Genomic DNA, 27,741 nt, shown 5'->3' with positions numbered 1-27,741 from the left:
GTCTGATTTGTCTTGTACACCCCAAGTTTCACCTCACTTAAAAACGACTTGCTTACAAAATCAGACATAAAAATACAAAAGTGTCACAGCCACACTAGTACTGAAAAATTGCTTACACTCTCATTTTGTCTGTATGAAATTTTAGTTTGTACTGATTTCACTAGTGCTTTTTATGTAGCCTGTTGTAAAACTATATAAATATCTAAATGAGTTGATGTGAAGACCTGGAAGACCTATAAGTTGAGAACCTCTGGAGGATTCATTCTGTTCCTTCACAAGATCAGCAGCACCAGACAAGAACTAAATGAATCATCTGACATTCACTCCCAAGGGTTTCCTTGGATCTGTGTTGGCTCTGTCCCACAATAGCCTGTGTTCCAGCATGGTCTGGGGTGAGGGGGAGGTTGCCTGCAGATCAGTTAAGCCACATTAGGGTGTTCTTCTGAACAGAGCTGATGTCACGTGCAGGGTCCCACGGCTGACTGGCCAGTGGGGAGGAGGGGAGACTCTCAGATCCCTTCCCTGGCCCCAGTCTGTCCCTGGGGGGAATCAAACAAGGACCTGACTCTCCAGTTGGGAATATTTCCCAGCCATTTATATTTACGACATTTGGCAGGGCCGCTTCCTATCGCCATTGAAGTGCCCCACACTCAGCAGGAGGCAGCTGGCAACACCCAACACCCTAGAGACACCAACTGATCTCTTCCTGTGCTGGGTGACCAAGCGAGACACCGTGTCACACCCATCTGCGTAGGGGCACGGAAAGGGTGACCAGCACCTCACACAGATAGTGGGCGGGGGGAGGGGGGGGACACCAACAATCTTCAGTCACTGGCTGACAGCGTCAAGGTTCCTCTCCAGCATTTTGTTTAGATGATTGGTGATTAACCTGGGAATCAGAGAAACGGAGGCTGTGATGCTGCTCTGATGCCTCTAGTAACATTGGCCAAAGCCCTGTGCGTTATCACACCAACTAAACAGTGTGCAGCTGATGCGCTTCTCCCAGAACAGGGCTTTGGGCCTTATCCATTTCTGAGAGGCACTGGAAATGCCTGTGTGGAGCAGGCAAAGGCAGAGAAGGGTGCTGAGCTCTGGTGCATGGGGGATAACGTCACTTTCCTGCTTCCTTTGGTTGCTCAGGAGATGCCGGGTGGAAGGAAGGACAAGCTGTGACCCCGCAGGAGTAAAGCGTTTGGTGTTTATGTTACCAATGTCCTAAAACATCCAGTAGAACTTGTCTGCATACATCCAATGATGCTTCACAGACCATGAGCAGCCAGACAGAATCCCTATTCCACGGCGTCCATGGGAGCCACAGGAATAGAGTGCAAAGGTGAGGAGTGGAGACATCAACCTCCCAAGCGACTCCTCACATCACTTCAGCCCCACGTCTGGGAGACACTTTGGGGCCCGGAGAATTAGAGTGGTCCTAGGGGGGCACTTTATTATTAATCTAGTATGTAATTCCTTGCAATCAAATAAGCCTAAAATACCACCTTTGGGCACGTCTGTGCTATTCAATACCACAGACCATTAACTGGCTACCATAGAACTACCATTAACACCGAACTCTGCCCCACCCACCCTCGGAGTAAAGTGGGGGTAAACGTAAAGTCTGAGTAAAGAGCGGGGCATGGCTCTGTGCCTCAACGTCTGCAGGACCAATAAGTGCAGTGAATGCCAACATTGAAGAGCCCCCCCTGAAAATACCTGGTCCTCAGCCCAGAGGCTACAGACTGCCAACAGCAGTGAATCTGCTGACCACAGCAGCCACAGCATGCACAGACAGACAGGCACTTCCATGGCGGTCCAGGACCAAAAACAACTGGGCTTTAAAACGTGTTTCAAATGTATATGAGATGGTTTAGATTTTCCATGCAGTGCTGGGGAGTCAGCAAGCCAGTCGTTGTGCTGGTGCTGCTGAGAAAATCTAACCGATAGCAAGGTTTGTAGGGAATCTGGTTACATTCACTAATACACTCAGTGCGGGGCTTGGGAAAAATGGTACACTACAGACAGCAGGAGAGTATGAGAAATCCTCATTCCTAACATGACTGCTATTATACCTTCCCCATCCTGCCCAGACCTAAAGCGCATAAAGGAGATAGCAAGCCCAGTGAGATCTTCGAATAATGTTTGTATGCTGCATCCGATTTTACTTGTGTTTGTTCGGTTTCAGAGTTAAGATGCCATTGAGATGAATGGGACAGTTCACACCTCCTTAAGGAGGCTTTTGCAGGTTGTTACTTGCAGACATTTTTAGACAGCTTTGAACCAAGTCATATTCACAAGGTTTTTCTTCTCAACCTTAAGGAAGGGGTAGAAAATGTAAATGTACTAAATTAAAATTCAGATTCAGCACAAACAGGTTTACCCATGAGAAAAATATTGGGATGATGGTCCAGCCCAATTCAGCAAACTTTGAACCCTGAGTACAGACAGAAACCAAACTGCGGGTCATGTATTTCCCACAGAGCACAGGCTGCAGGAGTGAGGGGGAAGATTTTTTTCTTGCTTCCACTGCTACACCACACAGCACAGTAACAGCATCGTCTCCATCAAGTGCCCTGGAGAAGGCGAAGCATCCGGTGTTACTGGATATGTCTTGGTATCCAAAGGCTGAAGCAGGGACTCCAGCAGCACCCTGGTTTTTCTCAGCATCTGAGAGGTAACTAAGGTATCATGGAGAACCCCCAAGTTCACACTCGGACCAGTATTCACTGTAATCTTTGAAGCTGGTCCCACTGTTCCCAATGCAGGAGGGTTTTACCGTGTTTCCTGGGGACGCAGGCAGTGAGGGCATCTGAGTCCTCAGTACAATCTGAGATGCCAGCCATGTAATGGAAGCACTTCCTGAGTTCCATGCTGATCATCCATAGCGCCCAATAGATCCTCGCCTAAGAACTGCAGATTCAGGCAGTGTGAAATATGTAGAGCAGTGATGAAATTTCAGGTGCATAAGAGTTGTGCTAGCCGAGATACATACCCTGGACTGTAGAAGTGGCTGGGTGAGCGAGGTAACATCTTCTATTGGACCAGCTTCTGTTGTGAGAGACAAGCTTTGAAGCTACACACAGCTATTGACTGAGGAAGAGCTCTGTGCAGCATGGAAACTTGTCTCTCTCTCAGGGAGAGAAGTTGGTCCAATAAAAGACGTTACCTCACCCACCTTGTCTCTTTAATATCCTGGAACTGACACAGCTACAACACTGCATGTAGAAGTGGCTGTGAATTCTGTCAATCTCAGCGCTCATTAACAGAATCTCTGCCTTGAACAGTTTCTAGGGTGATTATATATGGAAGCCCCTTCCCCACCTCTGAAATGATAGCCCCTCCCACTATCACAAGAAAGAATGTTAAATGTGGCCTTTGTTAAAGAGGGGGTTTGTGTCTCACTTCCCCATCTGACTGTGTCACTGTGAGCAGCGTTACTGTCCCACACCCGACAGTAATAATCAGCCTCGTCCTGCGCCTGGACTCCAGTGATGGTTAACGTGGCCGTGTTACCGGAGTTGGCCCCAGAGAATCGATCCGGAATTCCGGAGGCTCTGCTGCTGCTATCATATATAACAAGTAGCGGGGCACTGCCAGGTTTCTGTTGGTACCAGTGCACGTACTTGCTACCACTGTTGTTCCCTGAGCAGGTGAGTTGAGCATTTTGCCCTGGAGACACAGATACTGAGGGCGGCTGAGTCAGCACGTACTGGGCCAGAGAACCTGAAACAGGAGAACAAAACACATCAGTGGAAAATACCTATTTTGCCATTTGCTGTGGCATTAAAGCTTTGTGCAGGCAGAGACCGTTAGAACTAGAGACAGAAATAAACCCTCCCCCTCGCAGCACCTGAGCAGTACGTGAGCAGCGCGAGGAGCAGAGGGGCCCAGGCCATGGTGGGGAATCCAGACGAGCTCGGCTTCCTGAGGCAAACGGGTCTGTGGCTGGGACCCTCCGATTCTCTCTTAAAACCCCAGAGCTGGAGAATGACCCCTTCATGCAAATCTGCTCCCTGCTCATTGGCTGCCAATACCTGTGACCACCACCCCCTTTTGGAGGTCGGTAACATGGGGAAAGCTTGTCTATATAAATCCCCATTGTAACTGAGGTAAGAAAGAATTCTTTTGTTTTCCATTTGCACTGAAACAATAGAGAGAATCCTGGAGCTGAGGAGCTCCCAGTCTGCACAAACTGCTCCACCATTTAGGTCATGGAGGGGTCGGGGAGAGTCTCTAACTGGCTGTACCTGGAACAACAAGAGCAACTTAGGTTTCTTGTCATGGCCCAACCCACAATCCCTTGCAGTCACATCCCACAGTTCTTTGTGTCACAACCAGAAACATGGCTAGGTTCAGGGTGAGATGCTGCCAATGAGATGCTGCCTGGGGTGGGTGCTGCTGAGCGGGGTGGTGGGCGGGAGGAGTGAAATCTGGGGCAGAGCCATGGTTTGGGGGTTGCTGGCTGGGGGAGGTGGCTCTGCTGAGTGGGGAGCAGTGGGGTGCTGGGGGGCTGGTCGAGGGCTAGGATGGTGCTTCCAGCTGCTTCCTTTTCACCTGCTCTTTGTCTCAGGGCAGCACCATTTGAAGGTGGCGAGGAGCCCGTTGGTCACTGTGAGTTGTGGGGCCTGCAGGTAGTCAGGGGCCAGCTGATCACCACCTTTACACATGGGTCCCTGGGGCAGAGCACGGAGTGACTGGGGGGAGGGAGGAAGCAGGAGGGGCTGCAGGCATAGGCAGCCCCAGTGCTTCTCCCCCTCTGCCCTCAGGGTTTGGGGATTTCATCATGTCCTGGGGGGAGAGCCCCTGCCCTAGAGATCTGGAGCAGGGAGGGCAGACAGGGCTGGATGAGAAGCTCGTCCCCCAGAGCTGAAGGCCCCTAGGGTAGCTCATAGGTACCATACATCTAAGAGCCGTTAGGGTATGAACAGCCCCTGAGCCCAGAGGCGACTCTACCGCAGCAGCTGGTGGCTGGTCACTGTGACCTGCACACCCCATTCCGCACCCTTCTGCAGCTTGGGGATGACCAGCTCCCCCTAGTGGTCAATGTCACACACGCCAGGATCCTGTTCCTCTGCAGGGCAGTGGAGCAGCATCACTTCACAGGCATTGCAGCACACAGGCTGTTCCTTCGCCAGGGCCGGCTCCAGGGTTTTGGCCGCCCCAAGCAGCCAAAAAAAAAGAAAAAAAGCCGCGATCGCGATCTGCGGTGGCAGATCGGCGGGAGGTCCTTCGCTCCAAGCCGGAGTGAGGGACCGTGCGCCGAATTGCCGCCGAATAGCTGGACGTGCCGCCCCCCTCCGGAGGGGCCACCCCAAGCACCTGCTTGCCAGGCTGGTGCCTGGAGCCGGCCCTGTCCTTTGCAGCTCGTTCTTCTGTGTGTGACCAGGCTGATCTCGCCATCGACTTCCTCCCATCTCTGGGGGAGATCAGTCATTTTATCAGACAACTTGAATTGCCTTGAGGAGGTTTCCTCCCAGTTTGTGTCAAACCCAAAAGTCCTGCGGGAACAGAGCATCTGCAAACCAGCATATTTAGATTCATAAAAATATTCCCCGAGAGCAGCTTTTGCCTTTTGCATGCTCCAGTCTGTGCACAACGGGGCTCTCAGCAAAACCTCCTTCTGGGGCGTGAGCCCCCCTAGAGGGCTCTGTCCCCTCACTGCACATTTCAAATCGGGACACACATGTTGGTAACCCGTGGGGTTGTTGGAGGATTTTTCCCAATCCTCAGCAGGTTGGACTGTGAAGGAGGAATTGCAGCTGTTGTGGAACCTCCTGGGGGTGGGTGGCCCCTCTCCCTCGCCCTGCACTCCGGATTCCTGGGGTTGCTCCATCAGGACTGTCATTCCTTTACATCCTGATTCACCGCGCTCCATCACCCACCCATGGGCTGGTTTGTATCCAGACCGTCAGGATCTTGCAGCCCCCTCTTTGCTGCAGGCCCCTGGTGAGATCTCTGGAGCCCTGACTAGGGATGTCACAGGAGACTGTAACTGGGGCTCTCCTCCCATTGCCCACGCTGAGGGGATGGTGATCCAGAGACAGTCCCTGTCCTGCAGGAGGCGAGGGAGGCAGGAGACCAGCGGCTGTTCACCCAGAGCAAGGATTCACCAAGGAAGAGCTCTGCTTCCCCCTCCCCCAAAGAGAGAGAGACTGAGCAGGTGAAGGGCAGAGGTATCTGGCAAATCACAGCAGTGACAGTGTGAGGAGGGAAAGAGCAAGGGCCGTAGAGAGCTGTGTCTGTTACAGCCAGATGAAGACATTCAGAGGCCCTACACGCCTGCCTAGCACAGCCCCCTTGAGTCCTGGCCTTGCCCTCACACCACGGCCCTTCTGCTCCTTGGCTTGTCAGGGCCAGGGGTCATCCACACAAGAGCGAGCGCTGCCAGTGACTCCATTTGGTGCAGCAGGGGCTTCCCCACTCTCTGGAACCATTTCCTCTGTCACCAGGGCTCTGTCCCGGCAGGGAGAGGCATCAGCACTCACCCAGGCAGGCTGGGGACTCCTTGTGGGGTTGTTTGCTGACACATCCCCAGCAGAGCTATGATGGGACAGCATCAGTAAAGAGCCCCTCAAACAGCCAGGGTGGTGTTGTTAGGAGCCCCCTGAGCTGCACGTTTCACAGTTGAGTTAAATAAGGCCATTTGCATGCCCTGTTGCTAATGTTTCAGGCTCTCTGCATATTCAGGCAGCCGCTGGTTACATTCAAATCACATTTCCAAGTTTTTCTTCACAGTCATAAGGGTTAGAATTTTTGTTTTAAAGAAAGATGAGACTCTGATCTCCTCATTGTACTCAGGAGTCTGGGCCCCTCTGCACGGCCTAGAGAGTATTTGACTTAAACTGGCCCTCAAGCCAACTTCAGCGTGTGAGGAGCTGAAATTCACTGCAAAGAGCAACTATTTGTGTGATGTGTTACGGGGGAGACCAAATTTTGCAAGTGGTTCAGTTTCCCACAGAGCCCAGGCTGCAGGAGGGGACGGGTGGCAGCTTTTTGTCTCACTTTCACTTCTGTCTGTGTCACAGTGAGGATCATTCCCACCCTTCCACGCACCACAGTAATAATCAGCCTCATCTTCTGCCAGGGCCCCGGAGATGGTCAGATAGCCGGCGTTACTGGACGTGTCTTTGGAACCAGAGAAGCGAGCAGGGACCCCAGAGCTCTGGCCTTTGCTGGAATCTGAATAGTAATACAGCAGGTATCGTGGGGAATTCCCAGGTTTCTGCTGGTACCAGTACACATTATACCTACTGATGCTGGTCCCACTGCTCATGATGCAGGAGAGTTTCACGGTGATTCTTGGGGACACTGACACTGAGGGCAGCTGAGTCAGCACAGGCTGTGAGCTGGAACCTGGAAAATATGGTAAAAACCTGTCAAACCCTCCCTGTCCGTCCCCAGCCCCTAGTGACGCGGTTTCTGAATTGGCTTCAGCAGTAACTTTAATGTATATTTAACCCATTCCCTGTGTTCTCACCTGTGCACCATGTCCCCAGTAGGACGATAAGGGGAGCCCTTATATTGGGGAGATCATCCTTTGGTGATGAGCTCCAGCCATGGTAGGTCACTCACCAGCTCAGTGCTACGCCCACAGTGACCTCTCTGCTAGACACTTTCATAGGGCCCTGTCTCCTGCTGCTCATTCTCACATCTGGCATGGTCTCTCTGGTATCCCTTCGATGGCTCCTCTGGTGTCAAGGTCACATTGGCCAAAACTGAGCTCAGAAATCTTCCCTGCCAACCCCTCTCAGCCTGTCATACCAGCCTGAATAGCCCTTGGTTTCCTTATCTGGGGTGCCTCATGCCCCATTTCCCCTCTATACCCATCCACCCCTCTGCCTCTGACGTGTTTCTGCATCAGAAATCTCAGGGCCTGACTCCATTGTCTTTGTGGAGTCCTTGGGGAAGATCTAAGAAGGAATTAAATTGTGCTGACACTTAAGGCTGTAATAGGAGTGTTGTCTCTGCTCCCCACTCTGATAGCAGAGGGGATGCTGACTCTTAGGGAGAAGAAGGAGATAGTCCCCATCCTGCAGAAGGAGAATGAGGAGGGAGCCAGAAATAGCTGTAAATTTCCTGGTCATAAACAGCTGTGTGATTTGTCATAGCCAGAGACAAAACTGCAACTGGTGAAGTTTGCACACAGGGCCCAGACTGGGGGAAAGGAGGGAAGGGTGTTTTTGTCTCACTTCCCCATCTGTCTGTGTCACAGTGAGGAGGAGGACTGCCACTCCCACTCCACACAGCACAGTAATAATCAGCCTCATCCTCTGCCAGGGCCCCGGAGATGGTCAGATAGCCGGCGTTACTGGACGTGTCTTTGGAACCAGAGAATCGAGCAGGGACCCCAGAGCCCTGGCCCTTGTTGGACTCTGAATAGTAATACAGCAGGTGTCGTGGAGAATTCCCAGGTTTCTGTTGGCACCATGACACATAGTAGCCACTGATGCTGGTCCCACTGCTTATGGTGCAGGAGAGTTTCACCGTGTTTCCTGGAGACACTGATGCTGAGGGCGGCTGAGTTACCACAGGCTGAGAGCTGGAACCTGGGGAAAATGGTAGAAATATGTCAAACCCTCCCTGTCCGTCCCCCGCCATTAGTGAATCTGGTTGTGCATTGGCTTCAGCAGCAACTTATTTAACCCACTGCCCCCTGTTCTCACCTGTGCACCACGTCCCCAGCAGGAGGATGAGGGGAGCCCAGAGCATGGTGAGGAGATTTCGGGCCCTTAGGAGAAGACACTGAGAAGGCCTGACAGTCTCTGCCCCTTATATTGATCCTCCTGGGGGAGGAGCATCTAAGCTCCACCTTTATTCTAGTTTGTTCTTATCTGATTGGGTCCTATGATCACAGAGAGCTAGGCACGTGGGAGGAGAGACCATCCCTTAGGGAGGAGCTCCTGCTCTATAAGGTCCACTAGCTCAGCTCCACTCCAGCAATGACCGTCTGCCAGGATCAAGGTTTCATTTGAACGCTCACAGTGAAGGCTGCTGGAGTTCAGACTGTGCGACAGTCTCCATTCTAACCCCTCATTTTCAGTTATTTGTAACTTTCCCAATCCTCCCCCTGTCGGCCTGTCATTTCCCTGCTTTGCCTGAGGGTTCATTGATCACTCACACTGATCAGAAACCAACTCAGCAGTTTCTGAGAAGGAGGAGAGGGCAATAAATAAACTTTGCCCAGGATTAACCATTTCCGGAGACAACTAGGGCAGAGCTAAAGAGGAAATGGGGGGATGCTGCAAAGTTCCATTCTCCCATCTAAGAGATCACACTAGAGGATCTGGGTTTTGTGTTCAGGAATCTACGTCCTTAGTAGCTGCTCTTTGCTCACTGGGATGATTTATTTCCATCATCTCCAGGCCGCCCAGCTGGGCTACACGAGCTTCTGTTTATTCATGAGCAGTTTTTATTGGGCAGAAAATGGAATTCAGAGAACTGGGCGGTGACTCTGCCGCCCCTTGTGCTGAGAGCTAGGAATGAAAATCCCACTGAAGAACTCAGTGTTATTGTCATTGTTATTACTAAAGACCAATGAGACACATCACAGTCTGAGGAGGCTTCTCCTCAGGAATTCTCCTGGCTCCTTGCTCTTGGCAGTTGGGAAAGTGCTAGAAACATCACCAACGACACAAACCGACACGGAGTCTCAGCAACACCAAGACAGGCCAATACACACCCTCAAATGTTCATTAGCAAAGGCTATCTTGTGTCTGTGTTTGTGGGGAAGGGAGGAGCCAGCTCTGTCCAATACTACTCTGAGTCCCTGCCTTCTGGAATCTTCTGTTCCTGACCCATGAAGTTCAGTTCAGTTCCCAACTGAATTCAGGTGTTTGCAAGAGTTCTTCACAATGAAGCCGATCTCACAGGCAGGGTCCCATGGCAGACTGGCCACTGTGGGAGGGGAGGGGAGGCTCTCAGATCCCTTCCCCAGCACCCAGATTGAACCAGCTGGGAAATCAAACACGGACATGACTCTCCAGTTGGGAATATTTAACCTCTGTTTATTTTTTAAAGTTCCTGGATTTTAAAATGAGTGACCACCCACAGCCCCACGTAACTCAAGCCTGGGAGGGGAAGGGTCTGCTATGAGCAGCACAAACAGTGAGCAGGGGGTGACGGCGACTAACCCGACACTGGCTGACAGAACCATGGCTCATCCCCAACACTTTATTTACTTGCATTAAACACGGGGTGGGACACAAAGAGCTGGGGATCAGTGCAGAGATCCCCCCACCTTGCCCTGAGACCTCTAGTATCTTCTGCAAACGCCCTGCTGTCATTGAACCAGCTCAGCAATTCTGGAGCTGACCCAGCTTTTACAGCCAGGGCAGATTGAGAGGTTCTGACCATTCCTGAGTGAGAGGCCAAAAGCACCAAAGGGTTTGGCGCTGGGGGGTGGAGTGCGGGGGCAGCATTTCATTGCCTTGCTTCCGTGCTCAAGTTTCCCCATTAGAGACTATATTGGTTCTGGGCGGACGCTCAGAGGGGAGGGAGGGTATTTTAATTCTTGGAAGTGTAGGTTTGACACAGAGAACCCAAGCTTGTCTGGAGCAATGGAGGGAGATGCACAGTTTATTGCTTTAAGTGCTTAAGAAGCCGTAAGTGAATTCCCACTGGTTACAAATCACTCCCACTCCTCTAGCCCTCAATGAGAACTTGTTGTACAGTGAAATCCCCAGTGAGGACAGTGAGTAGGTGACCAGTCACTGGAGCTGGAAATATTGTGACTGAGAGAAAACATCTTCCCTTCACACACCATCTCCTCCACAAAAGTAAGCCCTTGTAAGGACACAGGACATGTTTTTGTTGATAACAAGAGGTTTGTGTCTCACTTCCCCATCTGGCTGTGTCACTGTGAGCAGCGTTGCTGTCCCACACCTGACAGTAATAATCAGCCGCGTCCTGCACCTGGACTCCAGTGATGGTTAACGTGGCCGTGTTACCGGATTTGGCACCGGAGAATCGATCGGGGATTCCAGAGGGTCTGCTGCTACTAGCATATATAACGAGTAGTGGGGCACTGACGGGTTTCTGTTGGAACCACTGCACATTCTTGCTACCAATGTTGTTCCCTGAGCAGGTGAGTTGAGCATTTTGCCCTGGAGATACAGACACTGAAGGCGGCTGAGTCAGCACGTACTGGGCAAGAGAACCTGCAACAGGAGGAGAAAATGCATGAATAAAATGACCCAGCATTGACTATAGCCCCAGTTAACATGATCTGCAGGCAGCCAGGGGGAAAAGCAAACATCATGTATCACCTGAGCAGTAGGTGAGCAGCGTGAGGAGCAGAGGGGCCCAAGCCATGGTGGGAATCCAGACGAGCTCGGCTTCCTGAGGCAAACGGGTCTCTGGCTGGGACCCTCCGATTCTCTCTTAAACCCCCAGGGCTGGAGAACGGCCTCTTCATGCAAATCTGCTCCTTGCTTGCTAGCTACTAAAGCCTCCTCATTCACCCCTATGAGAGGGGCAAGACACAGGCCAGGGGAAAGATTCTGGGACCAAGTCTTCCCTGCCCTACACTGGTGTAAATCCCAGGTAACTCCACTGAACTTTACCTTGTTGTAAAAGTGAAGTAACTGAAAGGAGAATCAGCCCCTTTGTGTATAAACTCGAATATTTAATGATGTAGAGCAGGTACTGCTGACCCCAGGCTGCCCTGCTGAGGCATACTGAGCATGCACCTCAAAAGCATAAAAGGATCATTAAACATTGTGGTTAGACATATCGTATCAGTGTTGGCACTGCCCTGGGGAAGGGTTATATTTCTGGGGACCATCCATTGCAGTTTCAAAGCTTTGCTCAGTTTCTGGTCGGAATCTCCTCTTGTAAAGCTTTGGGAATAGAAAAGTGGCTGAGGTGTCTGGTGTCTGGCGATGTATATGCAGAGCAGAATGGGAGTTGGGAAAGCAAACGGCTCAGTCTGCAAGAGATCATCCTGCACACGGAGAGGGGCTGCACCAGTAGGGCAGAGTTGGAGCCACGGAGGGAAAGGGGGGTAGTTCAGGGGATAGTTTGTGTGTGTTCAATTTGGACAGGTTTCTGTTCAGTGCTGTTTCTAGCACAGGGACCTGCTTAGTCTGTATCAGGAGGGAGTAAATGTCATCAGAGAATTACCAGAAAGTGTCCCCCTGAGACACATTCCTGGGAGACTGAGGAATGACACGTGGAGAGTGTGTATGTCCTATGGGCTCCTCGTATGGTTATGTCTGATGGCACCTGCTCTCCTCCACTTCCCACCCGCTTCACCTGCCCCTCTCTGCCCACAAGGAAAGGAGGGAAAAGGGGGAACCTGGGAGGTAGCAGGAAAAGAGCATCACTGTTATGATTGTTGTAGCCCCCCATAGTATCCCTCCCCAGCAGCATGTGGCCAAATGATTCATTACAAACAATGGCCAATGTCTCCTGTTAGGCACCTTCTAGCTGAAGAGCTCCCTCTAATGGCCAGCGCTACACTTGCAGAAGTGATCTCTTGCCCTAGCTGACAGTTTTACCAACATTTCCTATTCTAATTCCAGCTCCCCAGGCCAGCTCGGGACCTTGGTTCCTATTCCCCAGCCCACATTTGCCTCCTGGCCGAATTTTTAAAGTCACGAGATGTTGCTCTGCTTCTTAGTAACCGTTGCATTAACCCAGCCGTTCCTGCTGCCCCCAAACGCTGCAGCCGGCCCTGGGCAGTTCACACAGTCCATAGGGATGCCAAGCTGGGAGGGGAGTTAGAACTAAGGTGGGGACTGCTGGGGACAGGGCAGGCTGGAAGCAGAGTGGAGCTGACTCACATAGGCCAAATGGGGAGTTGTAGCCCCAGGGTCATGGAGCACTGCTCAGCTCCATGCGTCTTTTAACCCTTCGCTCCCCATGGCTGCTAGTACTGCATGCAGGCTTCTGGCAGCCTCCGCAGTTGAGTTGGGCCAGTGCCATGAAGCAAACAGCCAGCTCCTAGCGTTCTGAAATTCTGAGTCAGGCTGCTGGAAATAATGAAATGAATAAATATGCCCACGGGGGCACCATACTATGTGCCTTTGAGTGTTTGAGCCTTTCGGGCATGCTAGGGTCACTATTTCAATATCTTCTCTGCAATCCCGAGGGCTGGAAACTTCCTTACCTAGTCACTGAAAGCCAATGTGCTCATGGAATCACCGGACTCCAGAATCTGGGGCTTCCAGCAAAACCCCTAATTAGCGCTGGACTCGCTATAAAACCGCAAGAGATGGGGACTTTGATGAAGGGCAGTGAAGCTGGGAACTTAAAGGTTAAATTTGGCCCCTGTTCAATGGGAAACCAGTGCAGAGAGCGGTGCCCGGAATGATGGGCTCTCGGACACCTGGGGTGCTGAGAAATTGGGCTGGATTTCCCCTACCTCCCTGGCTGCTCTGTCAGTATCTCTTTTGTCAGCACCACCTCCTTCCCCGGTCCCCTTCTCTGTGGGAGTCCCACAGGGCTCCCTCCTTGTCCTCTCCTTTTCTCTCTCTGAGCCTTATCCTTCAGTATCTCCATCACATGGGGTCAGTCTCACCTCTGTGCTGATACATTTCTCCACTCTGGCTGTGACAGGTTGGACCCCCCCCCCCATCCAGGATGCCACCTGAGGTGCTGGGGTCTCACTGAGCCCACCCTTTCCAGCAGCCTGGGTTTTCACACCCTGTTTGTGCTGTGCTAGGCTCTCAAGCCCTCACGCCCACACACACACACAGAGTAAAGGCCACACCCAGCTGCAGATACAGACTGAAGTCAGGTCGGTGTGAGAGGATTCACCCAGCACTCATGTGCACACCCCCTTTAGGGAGTAAACACAAAATAATATTGTCTTGTGCTGTATAGAAGGATCTAGCACATAAAAATTCTCCCTCTCCCTCAGTGTGAGGAGAGATATGCACAGCTTCTTGCCCCCCCCCCGATAATAATTGCACAAAATGGGTTTAAGAATTAAAAAAAACAAGTTTATTAACTATAAAAGGCAGATACTGGTAGATACTGGCACTAGAAAAGGTTCAGAGAAGGACAACTAAAATGATTAGGGGTTTGGAAAGGGTCCCATATGAGGAGAGATTAAAGAGGCTAGAACTTTTCAGCTTGGAAAAGAGGAGACTAAGGGGGGATATGATAGAGGTATATAAAATTATGAGTGATGTGGAGAAAGTGGATAAGGAAAAGTTATTTACTTATTCCCATAATACAAGAACTGGGGTCACCAAATGAAATTAATAGGCAGCATGTTTAAAACAAATAAAAGGAAGTTCTTCTTCACACAACGCACAGTCAATTGGTGGAACTCCTTACCTGAGGAGGTTGTGAAGGCTAGGACTATAACGGCGTTTAAAAGAGAACCGGATAAATTCATGGAGGTTAAGTCCATTAATGGCTATTAGCCAGGATGGGTAAGGAATGATGTCCCTAGACTCTGTTTGTCAGAGGGTGGAGATGGCTGGCAGGAGAGAGATCACTTGATCATTACCTGTTAGGTTCACTCCCCCTGGGGCACCTGGCATTGGCCACTGTCGGTAGACAGGATACTGGGCTAGATGGACCTTTGGTCTTACCCAGTACAGCCGTTCTTATGTTCTTATGTAGATTTTAAGTGATTATAAGGAATAGCAAAGAAAACAAGGCAGATTACTAAGAAAATAAAACAAAACACGTATACTAAGCTTAAAATCTTAAAGAGACTGGTTTCAAGAAATATTTTCTCACCCTATGTGTTGTTAGACAAGTTGCAGAGTTTCTATAGCTTAGAGTTCCAGTTATTTCTCTTTCCAGACTAGACTCCTGTCTTAGTCTGGACTCAGCCCTAGCCTGTCCTACCACTCAGTTCCTTTGTCTCTTTAGGTACTTTCAGCAGTCTTTCTTCTTGGGCAGGAAGGCAATGGAGACGAGTCTTGTTTGCCTTACTCCCCAGCCTTAAATAAGATTTACACAAGGCAGGAATCTTTAGTTTGCCAGTCTTGAACTCCCACCCTTCTTTTAGTGGAAAATTACTTGAAGTCCAAGATGATGTTTAGTACCAGGTGACAGGACCACCTGACCTAGTAGTGTCACAGATAGGTGGCAGGACGCCTCTCAGGAAGGAGTGAAAAGACTATCTTCAAAGTCTTATTCCTTTTTCCTAATGGTCCATCAAGGCTAATGGCCTGTTCTCTGGTGTGTGTCTCCCAAATACACACACAGCTATAATTGTTACATAGTCGATATTCCTAACTTTAGACACAGAAATTATACATGCATAGAAATTGGATAATCACAGTCAGTCAAATGTAATCTTTTGGGTGATACTTTACAAGACCCATCTGGCATAAAATATATCTCAGTTATGCCATGTCCATATGATAAGCATATTTCCATAAAGAATATAGGGTGTAAAGTCACACCGGCCCTGTCTCCTGCTGCTCATTCTCCCATCTGGCATGGTTTCTCTGGTATCCCGCCCTTTAATGGCTCATCTGGTGTCAAGCTCACAGTGCCCAAAACTGAGCTCACAAATCTGCCCTGCCAACCCTCTCAGCCAGTGATGCCGCCTGAATAGCTCTTGGTTTCCTTATGTCTGGTGCCTCATGCCCCATTCCCCTCTATATCCATCCACTCCTCTGCCTCTGATGTGTTTCTGCATCAGAAATCTCAGGGCCTGACTCCATTGTCTTTGTGGAGTCCTTGGGGAAGATCTGAGAAGGAATTAAATTGTGCTGACACTTACGGCTGTGATAGGAGTGTTGTCTCTCGCTCCCCACTCTGATAGCAGAGGGGATGCTGACTCTTAGGGAGAAGAAGGTGATAGTCCCCATCCTGCAGAAGGACAATGAGGAGGGAGCGGGAAATAGCTGTATGGACTGAATTTCCTGGTCACAAACTGCTGTGTGATTTGTCACACCCAGAGACAAAACTGTGAAACTGGTGAAGTTTGCACACAGGGCCCAGGCCGGGGGAGAGGAGGGAAGGATGTTTTTGTCTCACTTCCCCATGTGTCTGTGTCACTGTGTGGAACAGCAGTGCCACTCTTCCTCACAGCACAGTAATAATCAGCCTCATCCTCTGCCAGGGCCCCGGAGATGGTCAGATAGCCGGCATTACTGGACGTGTCTTTAGAACCAGAGAAGCGAGCAGGGACCCCAGAGCCCTGGCCCTTGCTGGAATCCGTATAGTAATACAGCAGGTAACGTGGAGAATTCCCAGGTTTCTGTTGGTACCAGGACACAACGTGGTCACCGATGCTGGTCCCACTGCTCAGGGTGCAGGAGAGTTTCACGGTGTTTCCTGGGGACACTGACACTGAAGGCGGCTGAGTCACCACAGTCTGCGAGCTGGAACCTGGAAAATATGGTGGAAATCTATCAACACCTCCCTATCAGTCCCCAGCCACTAGTGAATCTGGTTGTGCATCGGCTTCAGCAACAACTTATTTAACCCATTGCCCCCTGTTCTCACCTGTGCACCACGTCCCCAGTAGGACGATGAGGGGAGCCCAGAGCATGATGAGGAGATTTCGGGCCTTTAGGAGAAAACAGCCAGATCCACTGAGAAGGCCTGACAGTCTCTGCCCCTTATATTGATCCTACTGGGGGAAGCAGCATCTAAGCTCCACCTTTATTCTAGTTTGTTCTTATCTGATTGGGTCCTATGATCACAGAGAGCTGGGCACGTGGGAGGAGAGACCATCCCTTGGGGAGGAGCTCCTGCTCTATAAGGTCACTAGCTCAGCTCCACTCCAGCAATGACCGTCTGCCAGGATCATTTCAACGCTCACAGTGGAGGCTGCTGGAGTTCAGACTGTGCGACAGGTTCCATTCTAACCCTTTTTTTCAATTATTTGTAACTTTCCCAATCCTTCCCCTGTTCCTGACCCATGACGTTCAGTTCAGTTCCCAACTGAATTCAGGTGTTTGCAAGAGTTCTTCACAATGAAGCCGATCTCACAGGCAGGGTCCCATGGCAGACTGGCCACTGTGGGAGGGGGGAGGCTCTCAGATCCCTTCCCCAGCACCCAGATTGAACCAGCTGGGAAATCAAACACGGATATGACTCTCCGGTTGGGAATATTTAACCTCTGTTTATTTTTTAAAGTTCCTGGATTTTAAAATGAGTGACCACCTACAGCCCCACATAACTCAAGCCTGGGAGGGGAAGGGTTTGCTATGAGCAGCACAAACAGTGAGCAGGGGGTGACGGCGACTATCCCGACACTGGCTGACAGAACCATGGCTCATCCCCAACACTTTATTTACTTGCATTAAACACGGGGTGGGACACAAAGAGCTGGGGATCAGTGCAGAGATCCCCCCACCTTGCCCTGAGACCTCTAGTATCTTCTGCAAATGCCCTGCTGTCATTGAACCAGCTCAGCAATTCTGGAGCTGACCCAGCTTTTACAGCCAGGGCAGATTGAGAGGTTCTGACCATTCCTGAGTGAGAGGCCAAAGGCACCAAAGGGTTTGGGGCTTGGGGGTGGAGTGCGGGGGCAGCATTTCATTGGCCTGCTTCCGTGCTCAAGTTTCCCCATTAGAGACTATATTGGTTCTGGGCGGACGCTCAGAGGGGAGGGAGGGTATTTTAATTCTTGGAAGTGTAGCTTTGAGACAGAGAACCCGAGCTTGTCTGGAGCAATAGAGGGAGATGCACAGTTTATTGCTTTAAGTGCTTAAGAAGCCGTAAGTGAATTCCCACAGGTTACAAATCACTCCCACTCCTCTAGCCCTCAATGAGAACTTGCTGTACAGTGAAATGCCCAGTGAGGACAGTGAGTAGGTGACCAGTCACTGGAGCTGGAAATATTGTGACTGAGAGAAAACATCTTCCCTTCACACACCATCTCCTCCACAAAAGTAAGCCCTTGTAAGGACACAGGACATGTTTTTGTCTAATGTTCCCCTGTGGCAGGTTTGTGTCTCACTTCCCCATCTGGCTGTGTCACTGTGAGCAGCGTTGCTGTCCCACACCTGACAGTAATAATCAGCCGCGTCCTGCGCCTGGACTCCAGTGATGGTTAACGTGGCCGTGTTACTGGATTTGGCACCGGAGAATCGATCGGGGATTCCGGAGGGTCTGCTGCTACTAGCATATATAACGAGTAGTGGGGCACTGACGGGTTTCTGTTGGAACCATTGCACATTCTTGCTACCAATGTTGTTCCCTGAGCAGGTGAATTGAGCATTTTGCCCTGGAGATACAGACACTGAAGGCGGCTGAGTCAGCACGTACTGGGCCAGAGAACCTGCAACAGGAGGAGAAAATGAATGGATAAAATGACTCAGCATTGACTTTATCCCCAGTTAACATGATCTGCAGTCAGCCAGGGGGTAAAGCAAACAGCATTTATCACCTGAGCAGTAAGTGAGCAGCGTGAGGAGCAGAGGGGCCCAGGCCATGGTGGATCCAGACGAGCTCGGCTTCCTGAGGCAAACGGGTCTCTGGCTGGGACCCTCCAATTCTCTCTTAACCCTCCAGGGCTGGAGAACGGCCCCTTCATGCAAATCTGTTCCCTGCTGATTGGCTGCCAATACCTATGACCATCACCCCCTTTGGGACGACAGTAACACGGGGAGAGCTTGTCTGTATGAATCCCCATTTTAACGGAGATAGGGAAGGATTCTTTTGTTTTCTGTTTGCCAGGGGACAATAGGGAGAATCCTGAAACTGAGGAGCTACCAGTCTGCACAACCTGCTCTGCCACTTACTTCATGGACCAGAGACTCCATGACTGTCTGCACCTGGGGCAACAAAACCAGCTGAGATTTGTTGTCATGGCCCCAAACCACAATCCCTTTCAGTCACATACCACCAGGCTTTGGGTCATAACCAGAAACATGGCTAGATTCTGGGTGATCACTGGTGAGATGCTGCCTGGAGTGAGTGCTGCTGAGTGGGGCCATGGTTTGGGGGTTGCTGGCTGGGGGAGGTGGCTCAGCTGAGCAGGGAGAAGTGGGGTGCTGGGGGGCTGGTCGAGGGATAAGATGGTGCTTCCAGCTGCTTCCTTTTCACCTGCTCTTTGAGTCAGGGCAGCACCATTTGAAGATGGTGAGGAGCCCGCTGGTCACTGTGAGTCGTTGGGCCTGCAGGTGGCCAGGGCCCAGCTGATCACCACCTTTACACGTGGGTCCCTGGGGCAGAGCACAGAGTGACTGGTGGGAGGGAGGAAGTAGGCATAGGCAGCCCCAGTGCTTCTCCCCCTCTGCCCTCAGGGTTTGGGGATTTCATCATGTCCTGGGAGGAGAGCCCCTGCCCTAGAGATCATGGAGCAGGGAGGGCAGATGGGGCTACATGAGAAGCTCGTCCCCCAGAGCTGAAGGCCCCTAGGGGAGCTCATATGTACCATACATCTAAGAGCCGTTAGGGTATGAAAAGCCCCTGAGCCCAGAGGCGACTCTACCGCAGCAGCTGGTGGCTGGTCACTGTGATCACTGGTGGGAGATCACTCATTTTATTAGACAACTTCAATTGCCTTGAGGAGTTTTCCTCCCTTTTGAGGACTCTGTCCCCTCACTGCACATTTCAACATGTTGGTATCCCGTGGGGTTGTTGGAGGATTTATCCCAATCCCCAGCAGGTTGGACTATGAAGGAGGAATTGCAGCTGTTGTGGAACCTGCTGGAATTGGGGGCGGGGGGAGGTGGGTGGCCCCTCTCCCTCGCCCTGCACTCCGGATTCCTGGGGGTGCTCCATCAAGACTGTCATTCCTTTACATCCTGATTCACCGCGCTCCATCACCCACCCACGGGCTGGTTTGTATCCAGACTGTCAGGATCTTGCAGCCCCCTCTTTGCTGCAGGCCCCAGCGAGATCTCTGGAGCCCTGACTAGGGATGTCACAGGCAGCTCTAACTGGGGCTCTCCTCCCACTGCCCACGCTGAGGGGATGGTGACCCAGAGACAGTCCCTGTCCTGCAGGAGGAGAGGGAAGGGGGAGACCAGCGGCTGTTCACCCAGAGCAAGGATTCACCAAGGAAGAGCTCTGCTTCCCCCTCCCCCAAAGAGAGAGAGACTGAGCAGGTGAAGAGCAGAGGTGTCCGGCAAACCACAGCAGTGACAGTGTGAGGAGGGGAAGAGCAAGGGCCATAGAGAGCTGTGTCTGTAAGAGCCAGATGAAGACATTCAGAGGCCCTACACGCCTGCCTAGCACAGCCCCCCTGTGTCCTGGCCTTGCCCTCAGGCCACGGCCCTTCTGCTTCTTGGCTTGTTGGGACCAGAGGTCATCCGCACAAGAGCGAGCACAGCCATGACTCCATTTGGTGCAGCAGGGGCTTCCCCACTCTCTGGAACCATTTCCTCTGTCACCAGGGCTCCGTCCCAGCAGGGAGAGGCATCAGCACTCATCCAGGCAGGCTGAGGACTCCTTGTGGCCTTGACTGATGGCCCCACTCCAGCTGTGTTATGATGGGACAGCATCAGTAAAGGTCCACTCAAACCCTGCTGGTTGTTGCTGATGGGAGCCCCCTGAGAAGCAGGTTGCACAGTTGACACGAATAAGGCTGTTTGCATGTCCTGTTGCTCTAATTTCAGGCTCTCTGCACATTCAGGCAGGCACTGGTTACATTCAAATCACATTTCCAAGTTTTTCTTCACAATGGTGAGTGTTACAGGTTTTGTTTTAAAGAAAGATGAGATCCTGATCGCCTCATTGTACTCAGGAGCCTGGGACCCTCGGCCTGGGCCTAGAGAGTCTTTGACTTAAAGCGTCGCTGAGGCCACTTTCAGGGTGTGAGGAACCAAAATTCACTGCAAAGAGCAGCTGTTAGTGTGATGTGTTACAGGGGAAGACTAAACTCTGCAAGTTGTTCAGTTCCCCACAGAGCCCAGGCTGCAGGAGAGGAGGGATGGGAAGTTTTTGTCTCACTTCCCCATCTGTCTGTCTCACTGTGAGGAGCACTCCCACTCCACACAACACAGTAATAATCAGCATCATCCTCTGTGAGGGCTCCGGCAATGGTCAGATAGCCGGCGTTACTGGCCGTGTCTTTGGACCCAGAGAAGCGAGCAGGGACCCCAGAGCCCTGGCCCTTGTTGGAATCCGTATAGTAATACAGCAGGTATTGTGGAGAATTCCCAGGTTTCTGTTGGTACCAGGACACAGTGTAGCCACTGATGCTGGTCCCACTGCTCATGGTGCAGGAGAGTTTCACGGTGTTTCCTGGGGACACTGACACTGAGGGCGGCTGAGTCAGCAGAAGCTGTGAGCTGGAACCAGGAAAATATGGTAAAAACCTGTCAAACCCTCCCTGACCGTCCCTGGACACTAGTGACACAGTTTGCACATTGGCTTCAGCAGCACTTCAATGTGTATTTAATCCACTCCCGTTGTTCTCACCTGTGCACCACGTCCCCAGCAGGATGATGAGGGGAGCCCAGAGCATGGTGAGGAGATTTCAGGCCCTTGGGGAAAAAACATCCAGAGTCACTGAGAATCCCCCACAGCACCTGCCCCTTATATTCATCCTCGTGGCTGAGGAGCATCCAGGTTTTGCCTTTATGCTAATTTGCTCTCATTTGATTGGTTCCTACGATCACAGGGAGGTGGTCATGTGGGAGGAGGGGAGACCATCCCTTGGTGATGAGCTCCAGTGTGGGAGGTCACTCACCAGCTCAGTGCTACGCCCACAGTGACCTCGCTGCTAGACTCTCCTTCTCAGCAGCGAGTCCTCAGGGTTAGGCTACAGCAGTGGTTCCAAAACTTGTTCCGCCGCTTGTGCAGGGAAAACCCCTGGCGGGCCCGGCCAGTTTGTTTACCTGCTGCGTTCGCAGGTTCGGCCGATCACGGCTCCCAGTGGCCATGGTTTGCTGCTCCAGGCCAATGGGAGCTGCTGGAAGCAGCGCAGGCCGAGGGACGTACTGGCCGCCTCTTTCAGCAGCTCCCATTGGCCTGGAGCAGTGAACCGCGGCCACTGGGAGCCGCGATCGGCCAAACCTGCAGACGTGGCAGGTAAACAAACCGGCCCGGCCCGCCAGGGGCTTTCCCTGCACAAGTGGCGGAACAAGTTTGGGAACCACTGGACTACAGGAAGGGTTTCATTTTAACCCTTTGTTCTCCATTGTTGGTAACTATTCAAATCCTTCCCCGTTCGTCCTTCTATTTCCCAGCCTTGCGTGCAGGTCCATTGTTCATTCTCAGCTGGAGCAAACACAACTCAGTAGGTTTTTCAAAGGGGGAGAGTGAAGTAAATACACCTGGCCCATGAGCAAAACACTCCAAAGTCAGAGAAGAGCTAAGGGGAAAACAGGGCAAAAGCGATAACCCCCATCTCAGGGAGCATCTTGCTGGATGCGTGTGGCTTTGTACTTGGGAACATCGTGACTAAGAGCGACCATGTCTCCCGGCTGCAGAGGAGGCTGCCAAGGATTTCGCTTATTCATTAGGAGTTTGGGTACTTAGCAGAGCTGGGCCATGGCAGGGCAGCCCTGCTCCGAGAGCCAAGGGCGAAAAGCTCGATATCAGAGCTAAGTATGTTGATGATTATTTATCGTAGAAGAAGAATAAGACACTCACACTCTGATGGGCTGCTCCCAGGGAATCCCTAGGACCCTTTGTTCCTGGCATAGGGAATGGACCTGCCCCATCAGCCACTGAAATCCCCGCAGTGCATTGGCAGCGCTGGGGAAGACCAAAACCAAATCATCAAGTAGTCATGTCTAATGGGTTAACTTGTTCCACTATTGGCCTTGAGAGGGAAGAGCCAGCTCCATCCCATAATACTCAGACCACTCATCCTTCCGAAGGGTCTGGGTGGGTTCGGTGGCTGTTCTCCCCAGTTCAGTAGAACCGCCCGTTATGTCAGTTCCTGGGTGAACAACGGCGTGGGCAGAAGTAACTCCGAACAGCAGAGCTGCCAAGGGGTGGACAGCTCCATGTGAGGCTTTAATGCAAAGTATGTAGTGATCTAATTTGCATACAGCCACCCACTTCAGCTTTAAACCACTGTGGATTCATTGCTGGTGGAAGGGGTTGGCACAGAATTCCACAAGGAATAAATCTCCCAGTGACTCTCAGCCATTTCTGCTCCTGCTGCCGGGCCCTGTGCTTCTGTTCTCATAGCAACAGGCCAGTGGTTTGGAGGGAGAAGCTGGGTTGTACTGGTGCTTGCAGGGCCACTTCCCGTGGCCTTCGCAGGGGATGGTGCTTCCCTTCCCAGAAGCCACTGGGCAACGCTGCAATGCTGTGGTGGAAAACTCTGGCGGAGGAAGGAAAAAGGCACAGACGGTTCTGATCTTGGGTGGGGTGGGGTGGGGAGCTCATTCCACTGTCCTGCTTCCTCGGGGAAGTTTTATCCACTGGGAGGGAATAGCTGGGTTTCTCCCAGGGGAAGGTGAGTTTTCTGTTCCCGAAAGTGCCGGGTTGGGATACAGATTCCAGCCTTGTCATGGGCCCAACTCAGACCCTGCACCATCCACTGGAGATTTCACAGCAGGAGATTATGTGCAACAATAGCAAGGAGCCGGGCAGCAGGGAGGGGCACAATTTATTCTTTTCGGTGTTGAACAAACCTGATGATGAGTTCACGTTGGTTCAACTTCCCCCCTCCCTTCTTCTCTTCCTCCACCACAAGCAGCAGCTCCTTGGTTTTGTGGTGAGACCCTGACCTAGCCAGCCAAAGGTTCAGCCTTCTGCTCCCACCACTGCTGTGCCAGCGGATCTGGCAATAAGCAAAGCATGGCCTTTTTCTAAATGATCTGCTCTAGTGCCAACAGGAATTAGTTCAGGGAAGTCCTCTGGCCCGTGCTATACGGGAGGCCACAGGCTAGATGGCCACAGTGGTTCCTTCTGGCCTTATCATCTACGAACAAAAGCCCAGTGCAGTGAGATCCCCATGGGAACGGTGAGGGAGTGACTCATGCTCCACAGCTGGCTGGAACGGCTTCTGGGCTGATTGAAAACATCCTCCTTCGCCCACCCAGCCCCACGTGCACGTTCTCCTCTGAGTGGAACCCTCCCTGCATGGAAACAGAGCGACACGTTCCCTTGAACAACAAGAGGATGTGTCTCATTTCCCCATCTGACTGTGCCACTGTGATTCTGAGCACTGCTGTCCCACAGCTGACAGTAATAATCAGCCTCGTCCTGCGCCTGGACTCCAGTGATGGTTAACGTGGCCGTGTTACCGGGGTTGGCCCCAGAGAATCGATCCGGGATTCCAGAGGGTCTGCTGCCACTACCATATATAACACATAGTGGGGCACTGCCAGGTTTCTGTTGGTACCACTGCACATCCTTGCTACCAATGTTGTTCCCTGAGCAGGTGAGTTGAGCATTTTGCCCTAGAGACACAGACACTGCCGGCGGCTGAGTCAGCACGTACTGGGCCAGAGAACCTGAAACAGGAGGAGAAAACACATGGATAGAATTTAACTCCAAGATAACACAGATTGGGGGCATCCCAGGTAACCAATGGGATAATGCAGCAGATATGCAAAGTTCCTTTTTATTAAGAAACAGAGGGGGGGAAAAACAGCCACTTGTATCACCTGAGCAGTACGTGAGCAGCGCGAGGAGCAGAGGGGCCCAGGCCATGGTGGGGAATCCAGATGAGCTCCGCTTCCAGACACAAATGGGTCTCTGGCTGGAAACCAGCAATCGCTCTTAAATTCTCAGCACATGGGAATGGCTCCTTTATCCAAACAGGAGCACGGCCACTCCGGAATGGCTGATCTGCATCTGTGCGCAACCGTGGGATCGACCCTTCCCTGTACACGTGGGCAGGGCCGGCTCTAGTTTTTTTGCCGCCCCCAAGAAAAAAAAAGAAAACCTCAGAGAGCTGCCCCTGGAATGCCGCCATGCTGCCTCTGCAGTTGTGCCGCCCCAAGTGCGTGCTTGGTTTGCTGGTGCCTAGAGCCGGCCCCGCATGTGGGGGCAGTGACCAGGCAGCTGAGTGACACGTGTGGGGAGTGAGAGAGTCTAGGGGGTGCTTCAGGTGACCACAAACCTACCCGGCTGTTGCACAGAAGGAGACTGAGGGGATTTCTCTCGCTCTTATGGAACAGGGGGTTGTGCCAGGCTGGGGCTTGGAGGAAATGGACATTTCTGAGGTTAAAAAAAAGAAACACAGAAGGACTCTGGGCACTGAGATGAGAATGAGCTTGAAAGGGGGAGAGATGGGGGGTATCAAATTTAGGAAGCTGAGGTGGGGGCTCATCATCCAGTGTGTGCTGCCAGGTGAGAGGCTCTGTCATTCACAACAGGGGAGAGATCGGAGCAATAACACAGAACCAGCAGCCAGGAAGGGCTTTGCTGATCCCTTTCTGGGGAGACTGTTGGCCTCTGAATCCTCCCTCGTCCCAGGGGGATGCAATGAACTCCCGGAGCCAGATCCTCAGTGGGTGTAGCTCAGTGCAGTGGCACTGAAGTCAACAGAGGAGGCAGATTTCCACCAGCTGGGAATGTGGCTCCTGCACTGTGACCAGGGAGCGGTGTCCACAGGGACAGCGAGGTGTCATGTGTTGATCCAAAATTGGCTGGGAAGATCCTGGCCTGTTTAAAAATGAAACTTCCACCCCACTCCTGTGAATGAGCCCCACAATGGTGAGAGGGAAAAATGCAAGAACAAAGAAAACACAGTCTGATGTTCCCCTGTGGTAGGTTTGTGTCTCACTTCCCCGTCTGTCTGTGTCACCGTGAGGCTGAGCACTGCTGCTGTCCCACACCTGACAGTAATAATCAGCCTCGTCCTGTGCCTGGACTCCAGTGATGGTTAACGTGGCCGTGTTACCGGAGTTGTCACCAGAGAATCGATCAGGGATTCCAGAGGGTCTGCTGCTATCATCATATATAACGAGTACGGGGGCGCTGCCAGGTTTCTGTTGGTACCAGTGCACACTCTTGCTACCAATGTTGTTCCCTGAGCAGGTGAGTTTTGCATTTTGCCCTGGAGACACAGACACTGAAGGCGGCTGAGTCAGCACGTACTGGGCGAGAGAACCTGAGGAAACACGGGAAGAGGATCAATAAGTGTTAATTGTTGAAATATGACATTTGCAGGTAGTTAGTGGCACGAGTGAAAGACATGACTATAAACATGCAGCCCCCTTTCAGTTAAGACCCTGTATAAAACCCTCCCCCGCGCAGCACCTGAGCAGTAAGTGAGCAGCGTGAGGAGCAGAGGGGCCCAGGCCATGGTGGATCCAGATGAGCTCGGCTTCCTGAGGCAAACGGGTCTGTGGCTGGGACCCTCCGATTCTCTCTTAAACCCCCAGAGCTGGAGAACGGCCCCTTCATGCAAATCTACCCCCTGCTCACTGGCTACTGCTGGCACCTCCCTCACCCATATGAGAGGGACACAGGGACTGGAGATTCAGGCCTGATTTTTCTCCCACTGACACTTGTTAAAGTCACTGAAGATAATGGAGAGAAACTGGCACAGCTCAGGGAAGAATCAGGTCCCTCCATGTAAATGCCCATATTTAATGAAGTACAACATGGCTACTTTTCCATTTACAAGGAGAAAACAAAGAAACAAAAATCCCAGAGCCCAGGACATCCCACTGATTCCATTTCATCTCCCTGAGTCTGCCCCGATAGGCATCAAAGGACCAGTATCTACATTATGGTTAGAAATGTACCCCACATGGGTGCTGACCTAGGGGGAACGGGTCTATTCCTAGTGATCAGCTAGTGCAACTTTCAATGCCGTCAGCCATGTTTCCGGTAGGAATCCCTGGGCCAATGGCAGAGGACTGTAGGGGAGGAGCCAGTACTCTGGGTGTTAACTGAAAGGGGACGGCCCCATCAGACCCCAGCCCAGCAGAGCAGCAGGGGCAGGGAAGAGCTGTATTTCAGGGGGAAACTCTCATGGGATTCAGTTTGGACAAGGGAAGAAGACACCTGGTTAGCATCTAGCATTATTATTTATTGTTTGGATCACGGTTGGCCTGAGCGCCCCAGCCACAGCCCAGGACCCCATTGTGCTAGGCGCTGTACGAACCCAGACCAAAGAGACGGGCTGTGTCCCAAAGAGCTCACAATCCAAGTGTAAGACAAATAGCAGCAGGTGGGAAAACATCCTCACAGAACTACCAGGAAGTGTGCTCCCAAGAGGTACTTCCCAGAGCTCAGCTCATGGGAATACCTGGTGCAGAGGTTATTGTATGTACGTGTTTCCCACGGGCCTGGACATGATCGGTGTCTGACAGCACTTCCTTTCCTCCTGTTCACAACCTTCCTTCCCTCTACATTGTAAGAAACTCAGGAATTGAGAGGAATCAGAGACCCCGAAAGAGATGATGCTAATAACGACTGTTGCTGTTGTTTGGGGTAATCTGGATGGAATAACTGTGCGAGTGCCTAGAGTATAACAGAGCCCAGGATGCCACCCATACATCTGTTTGCAGCAGCTTGTAGCTACAGGTGCATTACAATGGGCACTGGCCATTCTCTCGGCTTTGGCACATTATAGACAATGAGCCCCCCTACTGGGTAGAGTTACGTCTGCAGTGAGCTCTTACCCTAACCAGCACGTGTTCAGGGATAGGGTGACCAGACAGCAAGTGTTAAAAATTGGGACGGGGTGGGGGGTAATAGGAGCCTATATAAGAAAAAGACCCAAAAATCGGGACTGTCCCTATAAAATTGGGACATCTGATCACCCTATTCAGGGGTCACCCAGGGCTCAAGGTGCTGCACACGCTCTGCTCTAGTCCCTGTCTGGTTCCAACAGGCTGCGCATCACACCAAGAGCTTCCCACAGCCCTGACCAGACTCTGCCTGCCAAACTCACCCCTTAAAGGCACAGTCCCTACTACCACGTCTCCCCTTCCCAGCCAAAAGTTAATTTGGACC

General features: G+C 51.8%; 1 protein-coding gene and 1 gene segment (V, D, J or C); both read right to left on the bottom strand.

Moving 5' to 3' along the window:
- LOC128824543 (immunoglobulin lambda-1 light chain-like) overlaps positions 1–26,098 on the bottom strand; it is a 140,950-nt gene extending 114,852 nt beyond the window's left edge. The window contains exons 1-2 of the mRNA XM_054006140.1: positions 26,035–26,098; positions 25,591–25,885 (exon numbers count right to left, since the gene is read on the bottom strand). Coding sequence (XP_053862115.1) covers positions 25,591–25,885; positions 26,035–26,080 — 341 coding nt within the window. The 5' untranslated portion in view covers positions 26,081–26,098. The remainder of the gene's footprint in view (positions 1–25,590; positions 25,886–26,034) is intronic.
- Positions 1–27,741, bottom strand: part of LOC128824541 (immunoglobulin lambda variable 5-39-like) — a 159,733-nt gene that overhangs the window by 97,778 nt on the left and 34,214 nt on the right.

This window comes from Malaclemys terrapin, chromosome 16, assembly GCF_027887155.1.
Source record: "Malaclemys terrapin pileata isolate rMalTer1 chromosome 16, rMalTer1.hap1, whole genome shotgun sequence".
In the NCBI taxonomy this organism is placed as follows: domain Eukaryota; kingdom Metazoa; phylum Chordata; order Testudines; family Emydidae; genus Malaclemys; species Malaclemys terrapin.
This window is presented reverse-complemented; position numbering and strand designations above follow the sequence as displayed.